The sequence below is a fragment of the Cucumis sativus genome, chromosome 3, assembly GCF_000004075.3.
Source record: "Cucumis sativus cultivar 9930 chromosome 3, Cucumber_9930_V3, whole genome shotgun sequence".
Classification (NCBI taxonomy): Eukaryota; Viridiplantae; Streptophyta; class Magnoliopsida; order Cucurbitales; family Cucurbitaceae; genus Cucumis; species Cucumis sativus.
The window spans coordinates 3215008-3234509 of record NC_026657.2 but is presented as its reverse complement, the minus strand read 5'-3'; the positions used below and the strand labels follow the sequence as shown (position 1 = coordinate 3234509).

Sequence of the window (19502 nt, the reverse complement as noted above, 5' to 3'; positions counted from 1 at the left end):
GGAGCATCATAATTTTTGTAAGATTAATTATGTTGAGCAATATTTAGTTGTGTAGTAGGATGAAGTAAGGAAGAGAAAGTGGATAGAGGTTAGAAAGAGATGAAGTAAGTAATTACGAATTAGTGTAATAGTAAAGAAGGAAGGGAAGGGGAGAAGGAAGCGAGTTGTTTAAATTTGGAGTATGGTTATAACACACCTTCCCATTTCAAAGCTACAGCTTACATGTGTTAGGTCATTGTACAGTTGAAGACCTAAAACATCTATTACATTATTATATGTATATATATATGTGTATTATTGCCAATTTATTGTTATTTATGTATTATTATTATTATTATTAAAAATAAAATAAAATATTATTGCTGATTTTAAGGCACCAAATCAAACTCTATTATTGTCTATACTGCAAAATAACCAATTATTGTAATAACTACATTTAGGGTATTCCTCATTTTCTCTCTCTCTCTCTCTCTCTTATTTTCATCTTTCACCATACAGCTTATATTTGTTAATTTCATTACTATATAAATAAATCAATGAATAAAGTGTTAGAAAAATTAACCAAAATGGGTCCCTAAAAAAAGGATTCATTTCTTTTCTTTATTCAAAAATTGGAATGATTTAGTTAGAAAATTTATTAAAACAAACAAATTGTTATTATTGATTGAAGAACACAGCAAACAATAGTAATACATACTCATTGTTTAATTTTAAAAAATAATAATAATAAAAATAAAAATGTTTTGGAAATAAATAAATATTTGTTTGTATTTTTGAAAGAAAAGAAAAGGGAAAAATTTGAAAATCTTCTTTCACTTTTTTGCTTTTGTTTCTTGAAATTCAAAGATTCCATCCATTTCCATTCCCTGTCGTCCAAACACAATCCCCTTTCTCCCCTTTTCTTCTTCAAAGGGTCCGACCATTTTTTTGTTCTTTCTTTCTTTCTGTGTTATTACAAACAGTGAAAGTTTTTTTCTTTTTTTTTTTGTTTCTAATTTGTATCACCTCACTTATGCTCATTCTTCATCAATTGGGTTTTGACCAAAATCACAAAAGGAAAAAAGAAATATAACCAAACCAATTTCTGGGGGTGATTCTATTGTTTTTCCAATGATCCCTAAACCTTGATTCATCTTCTGGGATTTTTCCCTCTCTTTTCATTGGAACCCATTTCTTTGTCATTCTTCTTCTTCTTCTTCTTCGATTTGATTTGATTTCTTTTTCCACCTTCCAAATCCACTCAGGTAATCCCTTCTCGGCAATCTGCTGTTTCTCTCAATTTTCTCTGACGATTTTTGTTCTGCTTTTGAATTTTTTTGTTTTTTTAAGCTTCATTGTTAAAATGCTTAGATCTTTACTGGATCTTTGGATCCAACACCATTTTGAAGGTTTCAGTGATTTTGAAATGGTTAATATCTTTCTTTCTATATGCTTTTTAATTTATTCAAAATTGTACTTGAAAGCCTAAAACTAAATGCTAAATTGATTTTGAAGGACGAAGGGTATGTGGAGGAGTGTTTTTTAACATCACAAAAGTGATTTTAACTCTTTTTCTTTGAAAAATCACTAGTTGATAATTATCATGTTATTGTTGGTTTCTGGGGGTTTGATTCTTTTTTTCAGGATGGAAAAAAGTTAAACAATCTAAAACCATTTATTTACATAAAGACAATATGAAATAGGAAGAACAAGAATGGAAAGACATGTTGATGTTTTGTTTAGCCTTTTTTTTAGCCTTTTTCGGCTGAGTTTTCTTTTTTTTGCTTTGTGTTGTTTGAGAGCTAGGATTGGATCATGCATGTTCATTCTATTTCTATCTTTCAAATCCAATGTGAATGCTAATTTTGTCGCTAAAAAGATTTAGATTACTGGCTGAAGTTCAAAATTATTACATGATTTGTTTTAAATGTTGAACTTAGATTTTGTTGCAATGTAAATACTTTTGAGTCTTGAACTCAAGGACACACTTGTACTGCCTTTAGAATAAATCCTGTTCGAGTGAGGTTGTTGCAATGTAAATACTAGTTTTGTTGGATTACTTGCTGAAGTACAAATAGTTACGTGATTTGTTTTACATTCCTTTCCCTTTAGAATTCGTACGTTTGGGCTCAGGATCGAGTAGTAATGGGGAGAACTGATGATAACATTGCTATTATTGGGGATTGGGTACCTCCAAGTCCTAGCCCAAGAACCTTTTTCTCAGCAATGCAAATGCTAGGGGAGGATATTGGTTCTAAACCTTCAATGGACACTACTACCATCAGTGATCATAAAACCGAAGAACTCTTTCTCAGGCCTCGAGAACAAACGGTGTCCGAAAACGCCTTTGCAAGAGGCGGGATCCCGGGTGTCAATTCTGGGGACCGAGGAATGGAGTTCAGTACGTTCTCGGAGCAAAAATTTCGTGGAGGACTCGTGGAAAGGATTGCAGCTAGAGCTGGATTTAATGCTCCGAGATTGAATACAGAGAGCATTAGATCAACAGATCATTCTTTGAATTCAGAAGTAAAGTCTCCTTATTTGACAATACCACCTGGTCTCAGTCCCACTACATTGCTAGATTCTCCAGTTTTTCTTTCAAATTCACTGGTGAGTTAAATCTTCAATCTATATGAGAGTTTATATCTTATCTAGAGAAGCATACAATCATTATGGTTGTTTGTTTGCTAGTTGATTAAATTATAAATTTAGTTCCTAAACTCTGATTATTGTGTGTATTTAATCCTTATAATTATTATTTGACAACTATTTGATTTTTGGTTTTTAGTTTTTGAAAATTAAGCTTATAAACATTTTTTTTTTTGCTTTGTTATCTACTTTCTACCCATTAATATTTTCAAACCGAAGTTCGAAAACTAAAAAAGAAAAAACAAATTTTCAAGAACTTTTTTTAAAAATTTTTGAAATTTGGTTAAGACTTAGAACAGTATAGAATATTATAAAAGAATTGGAGGAAATAGATGAATTTTTAAAAACAAAAAACAGTAACCAAATAATTACCATTTAAAAAGAAAAATGAAATGGTTACGAAACAATGCTTAAATTTTTATTTTTTCTAATTTAATATGTTATATACTTAATTTTTTTTAATATCTATAGTTATGGGGTGAAATTCTCAACTTTTCTTAATTTTCTTTAATTAAAATAGTTATAAAAAAATTAATTTTGTTTCAAAGTTTTATTTACCGAGGAAAAATGAATTTTGAGGATGATCAGAAGAGATGTAGTGAAAAACATTCTTTACTAATGTTGGTTAGTTCTTCTAAACAAAAAACATTCTTTAGTTTCACTAAACAACCAAAGGGAGGATAATACTAATTCTTAAATTCTATTCTTAATTTGTAAATAGACTCGAAGAACATTCATAATCTTGTTGACCTCTTTATCAATTACTTTGTTCCTTCATTCAGTTTGTTTTTGTTTCTTCTGTCACTTTGACATGTTTTCCTTCATCTGTCTTGATGCAGGCTCAACAATCTCCCACAACTGGGAAGTTTCCATTTTTACCAAATGTATGTATTTCTCGGAGCTCAACGATGATGTCAGAGGCCAACAACAAAGGCAACAACAATCTGTTCGACGATAACAATACATCATTTGCTTTCAGACCCAGTGTGGAATCTGGATCCTCCTTTTTTCTCAATGCAGCAAGCAAAGTAATTTTATTTCCATCTCCCCAAAAAGTAGGAAAAAAAAAGAAAAAAAAAAAGAAATTTGTAGCCAATTTATAAGATGCATATACACCGAGAGACTACATATTGTGTTATTGTTTGCTAATTTTTTTCCCCTCCAACATATGGTTGTAGACAGCTTCTGCTACTATTCTTCCACAATCTTGTCCAAGAATTGAGGTTCCAGTTCCACGTTCAGAAAATTCTTTTCAATCTCATCGTGTTGAACCATCTCTGTCTTTGCCCCAAAATCGAATTGGTCACCATCCTCAAGTGGGACTCTCTACAACGTACGTCGAGAAGGACAATGGGGGTAAGGCTGTGTCAGAAGAGCAAAGACCCTTTGATTCTCTTGGTGGTGGTAGTGGTGGTAGTGGTGAACATTCTTCACCTCTCGACGAGCAACTGGATGAAGGGGAGCAAAGAGGCAGTGGGGATTCTATGGCTGGTGGTGCTTGCGGTACTCCCTCGGAGGATGGGTATAATTGGAGAAAATACGGACAAAAACAGGTTAAAGGAAGCGAGTATCCTCGGAGTTATTACAAGTGCACACATCCTAACTGTCAGGTCAAGAAGAAAGTCGAGCGATCTCACGAGGGCCATATAACAGAGATCATCTATAAAGGAACACATAACCACCCAAAGCCTTCACCAAACCGACGAGGAGCAATTGGATCTTCTGATTCCCATATGAATATGCAACTAGACATCCCTGCACAAGCAGGCCAACAAAGTGCTGATGTTCCTCTTTGGGAAGATTCACAAAAAAGGGTTCCAAGTGGAGCTCCTGATTGGATGCATGAGAACCTTGAGGTGACTTCTTCAGCATCTTTGGGTCCTGAATACGGCAATCAGCCTAACTCTTTACAAGCTCAAAATGGGAGTCATATTGAAACAGTTGAGGCCATTGATGCCTCATCCACATTCTCTAATGATGAAGATGAAGATGATAGGGGAACGCATGGCAGTATAACATTGGGATATGAAGGGGAAGGAGATGAATCTGAGTCTAAGAAAAGGTGTTTCACATTACCATCTTATTTTATAAATGATAGAACTGATTAGGTGTGGAAAGAAGCATGACATTTACTTGGTTTGGTTTGATATATCAGGAAACTCGATGCCTATGTAACAGAGATGAGTGGGGCCACTAGAGCTATCCGTGAGCCTAGGGTTGTTGTCCAGACTACCAGTGAAGTCGATATTCTGGATGACGGTTATCGTTGGCGCAAATACGGACAGAAGGTTGTGAAAGGAAATCCAAATCCTAGGTACATCAAATTATATGTTTGTGTGCTCTTATCCTGTCAGTAAGTGTATTTTTGACAAGTTTATGATGTGCTAACAGGAGTTACTACAAGTGCACAAATCCTGGCTGTACAGTGAGGAAGCATGTCGAGCGGGCGTCACATGACCTGAAGTCCGTAATAACCACATATGAAGGAAAACACAATCATGATGTTCCTGCAGCTCGAAACAGTAGCCATATCAGTTCGGGTACATCCAGTCCTGTAACTGGTCAAAACTCGACTGCGGCAATTCAAACTCATGTTCACAGGCCAGGGCCATCCCAGCCTCAAAACACCATTCCAAGATTTGAAAGGCCAGCTTTTGGTTTTGCTGGAAGACAACAAATGGGGCCTGCCCATGGCTTTGCTTTTGGAATGAACCAACCTGGATTGGGAAATCTGACCATGGCAGCAGTTGGGCAACCCAAGCTTCCCGTTTTGCCAATGCATGCTTACTTAGGACAAGCACACCATGTTAATGAAATGGGTTTCTTGTTGCCTAAAGGAGAGCCCAATGTAGAACCTACATCTGATCTTGGCTTTTCCAGTGGTTCAACTGTGTATCAGCAAATTATGAGTAGGCTTCCACTTGGACCTGAGATGTGAGATTTTATTAAAACCTTTTTTTCCTCAATCTTTGTTCACTAGGAAAGTAAAAGTCTTTACTAGTACACATAGCCATTATAATATGAATACACATGACATTTCTACCGGTAAATCTCTTAAAAGTTATCTCTTTGGCTTGATGAAACAACATAATTCTAGTGGAAACAGTTGGTTTATGACACAGAATTCACATAATACTACTGGAGAAAAGGAGAAAAGGAGAAAAGAAACTCTGATTCCCTTCAAATCTCTTGTCGACACATCCGTCAATGTGAAAGATTCAGAACCTTTAATTTTCTTTTTGCTTTTCGATCGAAGAGTCTGGTCTTTTGAGTCTCGAATGTGGTAGATTGACCCTCGCTTAATATTATTTCAACCGGTGAGATGATCACCTTATGCTTTTTTTTTATTCAAAGACAACCAAGTGGTATTCAATATGAAAAAAGGGGTGGGGAAGAATGCATTGGTTGATTAAATTTTCCAAGCAAACAATCCAAAACAATTCATGAGAAGTGGGAATGAGCTAATTCATTGATCACATTCCAGTACAAAAAATAGTGAGTTAATTGGCTACAATGAAACCTAAAATGTAAGGAGGCTGAATCCTTTCAACAGGTTTGGCCCATATATACCCTAATAAACCATATGGATCCCTCACAGCCTGAATTCTCAGTAGACATATTTTTCTCTCAGTGTTCATCTCTGCTTCTGAATGAATCTGTGTATTATGTTACAGATGTTGGATAGCTGACATTTGTGTAAAATACAATTGGGAAAATCACTGGGAAAATTATTACATGTACCAACTTTACTCACCATATAATTTCTCACTTCTCTGAAGATCAACCAGGAGGGTTGCAAATGTTCTGTCATCAGAGGGAATAATTCTGAATAAAACAGATCACTGTAGTTCATCATTCAGTTTGTTCCTTGATACTGAATGCTGGAAAACTTGAGCTTTGAATATGTTGCACAGCACCTTAGTGACCATCAGCAACATTCTCCTGGACAACTATCTCTTTTCCACTAGGATATACTGTTTCCTTCTGATTGACGAACTCTCTGCACATAAAAAAATGCTTCTTACAAAAAAAATCCAGATGGATAAACCATTAATCTCACGGAACAGACTTTGTTTTATTAAGTCAGGACCTTGTAACACCCAAAAAGATTGAAAGATTTTCTTATTGGTTACATTTTCTTTTCTCAAGATAAACCATCCTGGCATTTCAGGAAGACTGAGCAATTTAAGAGCATAAATCCAGTAAATACCAACTAATGTACAGATAAACGATAATTTGTTTATAGAACACCAAAATTTAAGAATCATTGACAACCTGAGACAGCTAATAAGTGAGTTGTAGTAGAGAATGGCTACAATTCTTCTTTTCTTTTCTTTACCACGCATAACAACAGGTAACTGCTTTATACCCTTGGCCTCCATTAGTTCCTTGGCAGTTGCCAGAGCTGTGTCAGGATAACATGTCAAGATCCCCCGTTCTCGACCACGATATCTGATTCCTCGAGTATAAATAGAGGACACAAGACAGGTATCCACCTGCAAAGATTTCAGGGGTTTCTTTGTTATTTATATTCTTGAGTACAAATGAAACGGAAAAGAAAAATTATATTCAGAACAAATTTTATATATAGAGATTTGGTTTTGTGGATAGAACAAAATCACTACGTGAATTAACACAAGATCATCGGCCAATGTACGGATCTTAAGAATGCATGCCTAGGAAAATCATTTATATTTGATAGGGTGTTCTTCTGGAGACAAGATATTAAGGCATCCATACCAACTCATGGATATCTCACATGTAGAACTTACGATCTCAGATATATAGCACCACCATCCGTAGATATTGGATTTCATGCTAATTGATTCCCATTAATTTAATTTTGTAAGACATGCAAAATAATCTTGAACCAACTGGGCCTTACAAGAAAACAGAAGAAAGAAATGAAAGCATGGAACAAAAAAGGACAGGCATAGCTAATACATACACTCAGTGAATCACCCATGAAAGCATCACCATACTTCTTGAAGAGATATCGTTTAATGTCACCATGTGTCAAGATCCCCTCAAGGAAATCATCATCGTCAACCACTAATGCACAGTTCTGCTGGTTATCCTTCATATATTTAAGTGCATCTTTCAAATACGTAGACAATGAAACCTTCAGATAGTTTTTTGACATTGCTTGAGAAACCTGGAAGGCAGGAGCACCAAGAATAAAAGTTAGGATAAATAACAAGTTGAAAAGAGAGAGAGGCAGGTAAGGGACAGGGTTTCAGAAATGGAGAAACAAGTACCTTTAGGTCTTCGAGAATACTCTCTTCATAATTAGATTCATGGCCTGATGAACTTACTACCTCAGAGAGCTCCAAGTCAATGCCACCATTATCATATCTCCAAGATGCTCCATCTTTACGTTCAGATGGTGAAAGAGAAGTATAACCTCTCGCAAGACCCCGCTTATCAGATGATTCGTTTTCCTTGGTCTGTTTTGTAACTGAAGGTACCCATATGGCTAAGCCTACTGCCCCCTGCGCATATGTCAGAAAGAAAATAAGAACCAGATGCTGAAGTATATGCTTCACAATATGTGTAGTAAAAGAAATACTTTATACAAAATGATTATACTGTGTTGGAATTATAAGAAATCAAAGAGTTGAAATTCCCATTGGTAACCCTGCGCTATTGTTTGAGACTGGTACATTCCCTATGTTTGAATTGTAGTCTTAAATCACCGATTGACCCAAAAGTTTAACATAAGCTTAGGCTAATGATTGAAGGTAGATTTAATTATATATCATTCCAACACTCTCCCTCATTTGTTGGGTCTCTCGCTTGTAGACTTGAAATATGTAAAAGGCCCAATAAGTGGAAATTAATTTTAATTAGGAGGAAATAACAACGTAGGTGCTAGAACACAAAACCTCTTGAATACCACCTGTTTTGATTTCATCTTAAATCACCGATTGACCCAAAAGTTTAAGCTAAGCTTAAGTTGATAGGTGAAGGTAGATTTAATTATCTATCATCTAACATATAACGACTGCTCACCTGTTAATGTAATTGCTAAAAAACTACAATTCACACTAAGATTTTATTTTTTATCAGTATCTTGGCAAACGTACTTTTGGTGTTGGATCAAAAGATGATAAACCGAGCAAGAAGTTCAGAAATAAACATTTCAAAAAAAAAAATGAAGCTTTAAAGATAATAATTCAAAAGGATAATGTCATTATATCCAGTACAGAAGATGAATTTAATATAGCTACACACCGTTCATATGATTACATCCTTGGTTAACATAAATGTTGCAATCAAACGCATTATGGGAAATATAGTTGAGGATCACCTTTAATTCTAGAGAAAATCTAACCCAAGATTCAAAGAATGCCTTTGGTTTCCACGAATGGGCCAGGGAGTATTATATGAAGGTAATTTGGTAACTCTTGGAGGTGGATTAAAAAAATTGTTAGATTTTTGGGAGAGCATAAACATATTTACCCCAAGGAAAAGTTGTATCCAGTTTCTCAACCAGACATGGTTATTTTAACAGAAACTTTTTTATAAAAAAAAATGCATATGTAGAAGAATGTGAATGTACTAGAGAAATCATGGAATACTTGCCATGAGAGGAAGGAGTATCCTATAATCCTTTGTCAGCTCAAACAGAAGTAGAACGGATGTTAAAGGCACTGAACAGACCGAGGCCAGCGTAGCAGCCATCCCAACCTGTATAAAGACATCAGATTATAGAGAATAGAACAAAGTAATGTAGGAAATAACCACCAAAGGGATCAACAAGTGCATTGTTTGCTTTTAATAAAAAAAAAGAAGAAAAAAAGAAAAACAGTGAAAAAGGAAATTACCAGTGCATATGCTTGTGGCTGTGCAACAGCTGCATTTCCAGGAATTGCAATGTTAATGATTTCAACAGCCGAGCCCCCAAATACCGCACCAACAGCAGCACCAATCATTAGACTAGGTGCATAAAGGCCACCTACGAGCCCAGAACCCTTGCACAGAGCTGTAGCCACAACTTTTGCAGCTGCTATTTGAGTTAATAACCAAATCCCCGGAGCTGAAGGACGATTCCCAGTATGTAGGATTTCTTCCACGTTTGTGAAACCCCAATAAAGGATTCCAGGGTACTTGAGAGCTATTATCCCAGCTCCCAAACCGCCTAAAGCAGGACAGACAACAGGAGGAAGACCAAACCTTTCCTTGATGAACTCAAATGAGTTACCGAACCAAGCAACCAAACGTGTCACTGCTACACTTACAGCACCACATAGCATTCCTAATATCAAGTACAGTGGGAGTTCTACAAGGAAACAGAAGGTAATCAGTAATGAATCAAAACTAATAGCCTTGTATGTTATTCTTGTTTCTGTTTGGAAAAAAAAATAGCCATGTATGCTTCTTTTTAAAAAAAAAGGAAACCGTCTCTTTATTATTGCATAATAAAACTCAAAGTACAAGAGATACATACACCTTGTATGTTATTTATCAATCGATACACTTCACATTTAAATTGTACCACAGCAATTCTAAAATGAAACAAAGAGTACTCAAGGGCCTTTTCTTTTTATGTTGGCTGGATTCACATAAAAAAAATTATGTGGGCAAATTTGCTTTCATGTAGATCAGTTTTGGTATTTTTGTAGGCACATCCACATGTTCAAGCAACATCGAAATAGCATGTAACATGTCTAAATCTATTGATAGCATAATAATTTAATATTAACTCATCTAAGGCTAATTTTCTTAATAGATTCTTACTAAAACCTAATAAAGTAAAACAAATACATTAAAGGTAAAATACTAAGTTTAAAAAGATTTTGGACAACAAAAGTAGTTCTTATTAAAAAATAACCAAGCTTTCATTTTACCTTTAACAACAAAAGTAGTTTCCATCTTTTGTGGAATTTCTTGTTGCCGACATCTTTTGTGGATATTTTTTAACAAGAAACTACTATTGTTAATTTAGTAAATTTGTTGCTAAAATTTTTTGTGATTGTCCGTTTCTACCTATCATTTCTTTGAATTGAAGCCATTTATGTACCTGTGTAGCATCTTGGCTTTTGTTTGACACATAGAGTTATGGAACTGCATTGAAATGTCATCCATACTCCATCACATGAACGCTTATTTAAAAGTTTAGTTAAAAAAGGAGGTAGGAGCATAGATCTTCAAGATTAGTGTATTCCTCAATTTAAGATCAATTGAGTTTCGTCTTCTCTATTTTATTTGAATTGTTTACTAAGGATAGCCTGATTCAATATCCCTACCCATTTACAAATGTACCTGTTTTTAAAAGCCAAATTTAGATGTTAGGCCTCCCATTTGTTATGCTTTCACAAACAGAGTTCGTAAGTCTAACTAAAAGATCGGGCATGCAGGACAATAAACAGCTATAGTAACTAAGATTTCTCAGGTAGTTGGTAGTGAGATCTATTTTGTACTAAGTTAATCAATAAGTCATTAACTACATGGGATTAAACATAGAACCACATATGGGATAAGGAAGTAGTTATTGTCTAGGTAGGAAGTTGATGGGAGCACAAACCTCTCAAATATCATCTAACAAAAGTTGCACTCTTCCTTGAATCTCAATAAATGGCATCTATAATTGAAGATTGAAAATAATTCATTTGTAGTTTGAAAGAAAAACTTAAACATAGAAGCAGATCTCTAGCCCATGCAAAACCTTTTTTATAAGAAGCCCATGCAAAATCTAGGAAAAAGAAAGCATTGTGAATAAAATCCACTTTAAGCGTCATTGCTTTGGGGTCATTTGTCATTGTATGTATTCGTAGCATGGGATATTAAGGACACAGATCAGGAAAGAAGAGAGTTTTCATCAAATAGGTCATTTCCTAAATTAATCCAAATATCATGATTTTGGGCCATCGTCTAGGTAATTCCTAACTTGGGATGTTAGAGGGCTCAGACCATGGCCAAAGACAGCTCTCATCAAATGGATCATTTTCCAAGTTAATCCAATTTCATAATTTTCCAAGAAACTATTCTTTACCAAGTTGATAAATCTGTTCAGAGCTCTCACAGCGTTAACTGTTAGTTGGTCTACTCTTAGGGTCTTTATACTGGCTAGTGACATAATAGTTCTTTGGAGTTGCCCTTCTTTCATTGTCAAAAGGGCCATAGAAGATGTTTTCATTTTCATCAATCTTGTTTTGGCTTATGGTTTTTCCATTTGCATCTCTTGTATTTATTGCCATACCAGCACGATTTTCAGATCATCATTTCTAACAAAAGACATACAGACAGAAAGTAGAATTCAAAGAAATCGAAGTGTTGATCCCTTGTACCTATGCAGTGACTTACGGATTCTTGGAGGAGTTTTTAACATCTCCCAAAACACCGACACTCCTAAAATGGCCAAGTGTCAGTGTCCGACACCGACACGCTCCGGACATTTGTCCAACACGTGAGAGGCATGCAACAGCTGTAATTTTTTAAGTCAGAAGCAACCTCCTAGCCTATAAATAAATAAACCCCACTCCCTCAAGGCTTCATGGACTACTAATTTGAAGTTCGTTGACCTCATCAAGGGTGGATCCTTTTGTAAAAAGGATTATTAGTATCATTTTTTGGCATGACGGACAGGAGTCATATACTACATTATTGCAAAAATGACTAACTATCCATGGTCATCAGCCACGCAAACATGGGATAACAAATTCCTAATGTTATTAAACGAGGAACAGAGTCCTGAATGGATTGCCCTCTCCAATCTCCCCAACCTCTTTGGATGACAAATAGATATAGTATAAAAAAAGCTTTTCTGTAAGATTTATGTTCAAGAAACTCTCCCACAGTCAAGATGTCTAGAAACACATATTGAAAGATATGCTTAAATATCTTAAGAAAATCAAGCTTTTCCTTTAGGAGCATAACCACACTGTCATAAGCACACACGACGTTATTCCGAGATCTCCTAACATGGTCATCTCATAAAATTGGCACCAAATCATGTCCATGGTCATTTCTTATTTCTCATCCTTTATTTTGTACTTCTTTTGTCTTTTCTCAAGATTAATGCTCATCAAATTTAGAAGTAAAAAGATAATTAATCCTATATGGATAGTATCTATCCATATAGGATGCGACATGGATAGATACTATCCTACACCAAAATAAAATGCCAATTAAACTGGAGATGATGTTGGATAACTGAAATGACCAAACGAAGGGTTAGGGTAACAAAAATACCAGCAGCAGATTTCAAATCATACGTAGGTACTGTGAAAGCAGACTGTGTCCCAAGTAAAACATTTGAAACTGTAGATGAGATAACAGATGCCAGTATGATCATTGCAGTCGTAAAAGGAGGTGAATTCTCTGCACGCAGAGGCCTCAATACAGTTTCTATTGCAAAGAAGCTACCAGCAACAGCTGCATTGAAGCCTAAAAGAAAAGAAGATGAAACAAATTAGCCACTGAACAAGTAAATGGCTCTATCAAGAGGAAAGGTCAAGTTATAGTGTATTCAAAGATTAAGCCACATCGGCAGATAATTGGTAGGAGGAAATTTAATACCTGAAGCAATTCCCGCTGCTGCACCAGCTGCAACAAATGCTATTTTTATCTTTTCACTGTTGTTTTCCATCATAAGATAGAATCCATTGGCACATGATTTTCCAATATCTACACTAGGTCCTTCAGGACCCAACGAACAGCCAGTACCTAAAGTGATGGCTGCCTGTATGGCTTTAACCGTAGGAAAGACTCCAGAAAGCAAATCAAATCCTTGTCCTTGAGAAGCACTTGACTGTTTTATTTGACTGAGTATCTCAAGCAAACCATGCATCATACCCACTATAACACCTCCACACACCGGTATCAAGAGAATGCGATGCCAAGTATCAGCCATTCTCTGTAACCGAAGCCAAGCAGCACCCTCGTTTGGAGTGCCAGCCCAAGCCCACTCATGGATTACATGTACCTACTCGAGAACCATGGCATCAGCAAATTCCTATTGCTATCCAAGTGCTTAATCATGCTTTTCCATAATAGAAAACATATTTTCATTGAAAAAATGAGGATTACAACAAAATAAAATAATTCGTTTAAAAAAAATGGAGGGAATCCAACACAAGCCAATGCGGGTTACAAAAAGTTCATCGAAGAGACCATATGATCATTTCAACCATAGTTGCATAAAGGAGAGTAACAAAATTTAGCACCAAGTTGAGTTGATGCTAAAACTGAGCTAGGAGACTTGTCTTTCCAATTAATGGTTAATTTAGCTTACGAGTTGATGTTGGCTTTTATTTTCCTTTTTTTTTTCAAGACGATAAGTCAGGTAAAGTCACAACAGCTAATCATCTGGTTGGTATGGTTGTTAACATTAGAAGGTAAGAGTAGGTAACTAAGAACATTTGGCATTTGGCTGAGCCAAAATGGGCGTCTGCGCCTAAAGGTTTCATCCTAAAATTGCAAACATCTTCTCCAACCAAACTAACAAAAAACAGGTACAAATTTGATTAAATAGACAAGCATATAACAATCAAGTCATCGGTAATTATAACATCTGGTATCAGAAGAAAATGAAGACATGAAAGGAAAAGGCTGCACTATTATTGTAGACACCAACCAGAACGTTAAAACGCAGGCAAATGGTGCAAGTAACGAAAAATATACAGATGCCGCCAATTGAAGAACAAAACTAAGAAACTAACCCCAATGTTAAAAGCTGCAACGCAAAGACCGGTGGCGAGGCCAAGAAGACAAGCAATAAGCAACAAAGCCCATTCCGGAGGGGCAGTATCATCACCATTGTCATCAATTTCGCCATCAATTGCAGTTGGACTATGAAGAGAATACGAATTGAAATTGTTGTGACGATCAGAAGAAGAAGAAGAAGCGGTACGACTTCTACCAACAATATTAACAGAAGAAGGGTTGAAATTAACGTTATGATTATCCATATCAAGACGCTTATAACTTAAACGACGACCAGAGAAACTGCTCCCTCGATTGAGATGATGAAGCAGATCCAGAAACCCACCTCGTTTTCCACTGTTATTTCTCAACGGATGAACCCCATTTGCATCTTGAGATTCTAAATCATGATCTTCCTCATTATGGTCCTCCATAGATCTAAGAAGACGATTCTGATCGGAAAATTCCTCTTCCGCCATACCCCAATTACTCTCCAAGTTCGAAAACGATGACCCTCTTGAAAATTAACACAGAGCCACAAATCAAAAAGGCAAAATGAACAAAAAAAACGAATTGGGTGATGATTGGAATCGAATTTCAAATGGGAAATTTACAAAATTTCAAATGGGAAATTTACAAAATTGCAAACTCTGACAAGCTCTGTGAAAGCCGGGAAGGAACCCGTCGGAAGGGAGTAACTCATAAAAGTAAACAAAGAACAACGCCGCTTCACGTTCCGTATTAGATGCTACGGGATGGATTCAAGAATCAAATTCGTACAAATTCTGGAGGCACTAATTTCCAAATTTCTCATGGATTGGATTGATATGTGTAAATTGATCGAAGATCTACAATATTACATGTTCAAAATGTGAGCATTATTATATGAATGTTTTAGTGGGTCAATTCATGAATGCATAACAGCCATAGCTATGTAACACGCCTCAAGTTCTAAGTTCGTTGAATTAACTTTTATGATCAAATTTTATGTGGCTGGAAAAGTCTTTATTACATGATTTCTTATTATCAGGTGGAAACTAAAGCCCTTAAAGAAAGCCTTAATTGAGAGAGACTGTGAAAATGTCTATAGGTTTAGAGTTTAGGGGTATCTATAATTACATATCTATGTCTATTTTATTTTAGTTCACACTCGTTGATACAAAAAAATTTTGAGTGCACATGTATCCATTTGTCAAATTATATTTGAATTGATGTTTGAAGAAATGATTAGTTGTCTAAGTAGGTAGAGGAGAGCATTTTAGTTTACCTAAGTGATAAAAGTTCATGAACATCAACTATATGTTTATTTACACAAAATTTGTGTGATCTCTTCCATTCGTGTAACTCAACTACGTTATACCTCTTTTGAACAAGAACTTATAATAGGGGAGAGCGTGTACTCTAAGAGTATTAAACGATAATTTGGGAATGTCTTGATTGAATGAACTTGCCTCAAAACATCGAATGGTTGAATTAAACAACTTCAAAAAAAAAAGTACGAGAGATCATTCCTAAACTAAACAATCTATGTTTAAGGCAAGGTCAAGGTTGAGCTACTTTTGAAATTTCGTTACTCGAACATTTGATATTTGTTATGGAGAGATTTTGGATCAGAGGACATAATCATCTTTAATGAGTTTGCAAATTACTCAATCAAGAAATGACGAAACTCTAGCTAGAGAACCATACTTCATGATCAAATTAAGCATGGGAAGGATTTGCTCGATCTCGTCCTCGGGAGGATGAGGCTAACCCTCCCCATTTGATGAAAAGTGCATGCATTTTATCTACTTCTGTCAAGAGAATTAACCTACCATGACTCAAAAATTGGATGCCCCTCACCATAATTTTATTATGAATACATCGTGGTGACTTCAAAAGAAGTAAGTTTATTCTTATTCCTAAAACTCACCCAATCAAAAGAGGGGGAAAACCATTTGTTTAACTTAAACATAGAGGTTTTGTGGTAAGTACTACACTTGAGTTCTCTCGTCTTTAACATCAATCATATTTATGATAGGATAAACAAACTTTTCTGTAAGAATATTTGTGGGTGCATCTTCAAAAGTCAAAATAGATAGTTTATTTGTTCAACTCGTTTAAGAAAAGTTTGTGAAGAATATTATGATGGGAAAAAAAATTATTTGGTTCCTTTTTTGAAAAGATTATTCTCTTTCAGGAAAGGTTGTGAAGAATATTCTATTCGGGAAAGTATTTTATTTGGTTCCTTTTGAAAAATATTATTTCCTTTTTTTTATTGAATATTTGTCGTTGAGTTTATAATGTGCTTGTATGAGGTTTATTCTACCGGCTTTTAATTCTATAAAACATGGAGAGAAACGGGTGACTAAGCAAGAGAAAAAAGTTTTGTGAGGGATTGCTTCGCGTTTAAACAGTCATTTATTCATAAGAATTTGAAGTTTGTTTTTCTGTAAGATTGAGAAAAACGTTGTTGCAATAGAAGAAGACAGTTTCGTGGAGAACGACTTCATGATTAAACAATTAGTTATTTATAAGAACCAGAAGAGTGTAAGTCCTCTCTTAATGTTGTGATTTGTTGTTGATATTTGTGTCATCTACTATTTAGCCTGAGTTAGTTTACAACATTCAAAGTTCAAGCTTCTACAGTATAATGATTTAAAAAGAACTTTTGTTTACATCTTAATGAATGACGTGAATCAAGGGGAGTTCCTCCAGTTCAATACCTTAATCAACTGATTGATGAGAAACTTGATTAAGGGGGAGATTTTGGTTAGTCAAATTTATCTTTGAATAAGTTTAGTGATAGAGTTACTTTATGTAATGGTGTATCACTGATAGTACTGGATGAAGATTAATATTGTTAAACTATGTACTATAAATCATAATAAGATGATTATGATTATATATCAAAGAAATAAAATCTCTGATCTTGGGTCAAGGACCCCCCAAACGTAGATGTTGTATCATCGAACTGGGTTAACAATGTCTAGTGTTTCTTTGTTTTCTACTTATCTATACCGTTAACTGCTTTTACTGTTCATCCATATTTACTGTTATTGTCACTTTTACCATTTTATCATTTTCAATATCATATTTGACAAATGTGTCACCTTCAAAATTTAAAGATTAACTTATTCTTTTACCAATTTATTATAGATAACCATTGTAATGATGCAATTAACACTATTTTTATTCACTCATGTTTCCACAACCTTATAAGATTGGTAAAATCTAGACATTTATGAAATTAGATTCTAACACAATATATTTTTTTTTAAGTATAACACAATTAGTCAAACTATTTACAAGTTGTAAAAAAATTTCTTACATTTATATCTATTGAGTTAAACACTAATAAAAGTTCATTAATAATAATAGAGATTAATAGAAGTCTAATAGTATGTATAAATTAGAAATCGATAGAAATTTATAAGTGATATAAACTTATGCGTAAAAATTAATAGAAATGTACTGTGTTTTTTTTTTCTTCTTAAAATAGTTTCACATTATTTTATAGGGGAAATTGTGAATTTGTATAAATTGTTTATGTGTGTAGTTATGGCATGGTTTATTGAATTTAGGTGTGAAGCATTTTTGCTAAAATGTAAAGTTGAAAATATTAATAAAACTATACATAAATAAAAAGTGATATTTAATTCAAGAACAACGCACGTGGCATAACTTTTGTGGAAAAAAACAATACTATTTAATATTGGAGAGATTTAAAAATATATCCTAAAAGCACAACCATTTCCCACTATTGTTATTATTATTGTTATTGTTTGTATAACCATTTCTACACAAATATTAGACTTCAAGAAAAAAAAAAGAGAGGAAAGGACTGACTTCATGGACTGGGCCTCTCTCAGTCCACCTAATTTTGGGCCTATAGAATAGCCCCTCACCTTTTATTTTTATTTTTACATTTTAATACCAATATTTACTAAAAACTTTTCAATTTTTAATTTTTTTGAGAAAAGTTTTGTTGATTCTTCATTATTCATAAACTTATTTGTTTCCTAAAGTTCTTAATTACTAATTTGACCTCCCTCTCTCCCTCTCTCTCTCTCTCTCTCTCTCTCTATATATATATATATATATATATATATATTAGTTACTTGTATTGTTTATGCATGAAATTATCTCCTAGAGACTCCAACTTCAAGGTAATATTGTATAGTTTTGTTAAGTCAGGGTGAGTAACGAAAAGGTTTGAGCAATGAGGTAGTCACAGTACCTCATAGAATGCAAGGATGATAATAGGGAAGAAGGGAAGAAGGGAAGAAGGGGGCATTAAAGAATGTGAAAGACATTAAATGGTAAGTTTGAAAGAAAAGGAAAAGTTTAAGGAAAAAGAGAGGGGTAAAATGGGAAAAGTGGAAGGAAGGCATTAGAGAGAGAGAGAGAGAGAGAGGGTGTGTGAGGGTTTTTGTCGTTTAGTTAAGGCATTATTAATTTAATTTTGAGTGAGAATTTTTCAAAGTGAAGTGACTCAAAAACCGACATTTCGGGGGAGCCGTCACTCTTCCTTATTAACTCTCTCTCTTTATATAATCTCTCTCTCTCTCTCTTTTTAACTATTTACCAACCAAATACATTAATTTGTCACAATAATTACCGTAAATTTTGAAAAAATCTATAGTTTTACGTAAATGTTATAAAAAAAATTTCATTACAACTACGTAAATTTACATTACTAATTGCTACACATGACCTAATTCATCTTTTAACTTTCAATTATATTAGAAGAAACAACAACAATCTCAAACTAAAAATGATGCAACTTGATGATCATTTGATAAGATTTTCATTGAAAATTCCTTTTGTATGAATTGAACATATGCATGTTAGCATATGAAATGATGAGACTAACACTTGAATGAGAAAGATTTAAGACTATAAAATTATGGTTAAAAAAGAAAAGAAAATTGTAAAAAGTATATTAAAAATCCATTTATACTTGAGTGGAAAATCAAGTATAATGATTTTTTATTTAATTATATTTTTGTATGAAGTGTAAATAGGTATTTTTTAAAAAACACCTAAAAATGTTTAAAAGTGGTCATAAACTCTAAAGTTAAATATTGTTTAGTTTTAAGTTATTTTGGAGTGAATGACTTAATTTTTTGGAGCATTTAAAAAAAAAGTAAAATAAATTAAAATATTTATCTAGCAAAATTTTGAATTTTATTATTATATCAGTGTAGAATTTGTTATAAGTTTAAATATTTTGTAAAATCTACTAT

General features: G+C 34.2%; 2 protein-coding genes across 4 annotated transcripts; one reads left to right on the top strand and one right to left on the bottom strand.

Annotated features, from left to right (window-relative positions):
- The first annotated feature begins 844 nt into the window (after nucleotides 1-844).
- WRKY16 (probable WRKY transcription factor 2) lies at nucleotides 845-5692 on the top strand. 2 transcript variants are annotated; one of them, XM_004148227.3, is made up of 6 exons: nucleotides 845-1244; nucleotides 2092-2589; nucleotides 3468-3656; nucleotides 3807-4690; nucleotides 4784-4942; nucleotides 5020-5692. In XM_004148227.3, the coding sequence occupies exons 2-6, from the start codon at nucleotides 2125-2127 to the stop codon at nucleotides 5564-5566; spliced, it is 2244 nt and encodes a 747-aa protein (XP_004148275.1). In that variant the 5' UTR covers nucleotides 845-1244; nucleotides 2092-2124; the 3' UTR covers nucleotides 5567-5692. The 2 variants fall into 2 exon arrangements, with proteins under 2 accessions (XP_004148275.1, NP_001292627.1); NM_001305698.1 differs by lacking the exon at nucleotides 845-1244 and having other exon boundaries at nucleotides 2206-2589; nucleotides 5020-5566.
- Nucleotides 5693-6068: 376 nt separating this feature from the next.
- On the bottom strand, nucleotides 6069-15189 carry LOC101212254 (chloride channel protein CLC-f). Of its 2 annotated transcripts, none has more exons than XR_004215700.1 (10): nucleotides 14292-15189; nucleotides 13150-13555; nucleotides 12823-13017; nucleotides 9456-9910; nucleotides 9214-9318; nucleotides 7887-8120; nucleotides 7577-7783; nucleotides 6904-7124; nucleotides 6383-6628; nucleotides 6069-6284 (listed from the first exon to the last, which is right to left on the bottom strand). XR_004215700.1 is itself a non-coding variant. In XM_031883621.1 (10 exons), exons 2-10 carry the CDS (start codon nucleotides 14751-14753, stop codon nucleotides 6547-6549), a joined length of 2367 nt encoding a protein of 788 aa, XP_031739481.1. In that variant the 5' UTR covers nucleotides 14754-14790; nucleotides 14912-15189; the 3' UTR covers nucleotides 6069-6546. The 2 variants fall into 2 exon arrangements, 1 of the variants encoding a protein (XP_031739481.1); XM_031883621.1 differs by having other exon boundaries at nucleotides 6069-6628; nucleotides 14292-14790; nucleotides 14912-15189.
- Nucleotides 15190-19502: the final 4313 nt, after the last annotated feature.

Excerpts from the sequence above, each read along its gene's own strand:
- LOC101212254 (XM_031883621.1), bottom strand. The coding sequence starts at position 14,753 with ATGGCGGAAGAGGAATTTTCCGATCAGAATCGTCTTCTTAGATCTATG. Across the intron at positions 8,121-9,213 it reads GGATACTCCTTCCTCTCATG|GGGGCAGTAGGCTTAGCCAT; the intron begins GCAAGTATTCCA and ends ACATATGCGCAG. Across the intron at positions 7,784-7,886 it reads GTATTCTCGAAGACCTAAAG|GTTTCTCAAGCAATGTCAAA; the intron begins GTACTTGTTTCT and ends CCTGCCTTCCAG.
- WRKY16 (XM_004148227.3), top strand. The coding sequence starts at position 2,125 with ATGGGGAGAACTGATGATAACATTGCTATTATTGGGGATTGGGTACCT. Across the intron at positions 2,590-3,467 it reads TTTTTCTTTCAAATTCACTG|GCTCAACAATCTCCCACAAC; the intron begins GTGAGTTAAATC and ends GTCTTGATGCAG. Across the intron at positions 3,657-3,806 it reads TTCTCAATGCAGCAAGCAAA|ACAGCTTCTGCTACTATTCT; the intron begins GTAATTTTATTT and ends ATATGGTTGTAG.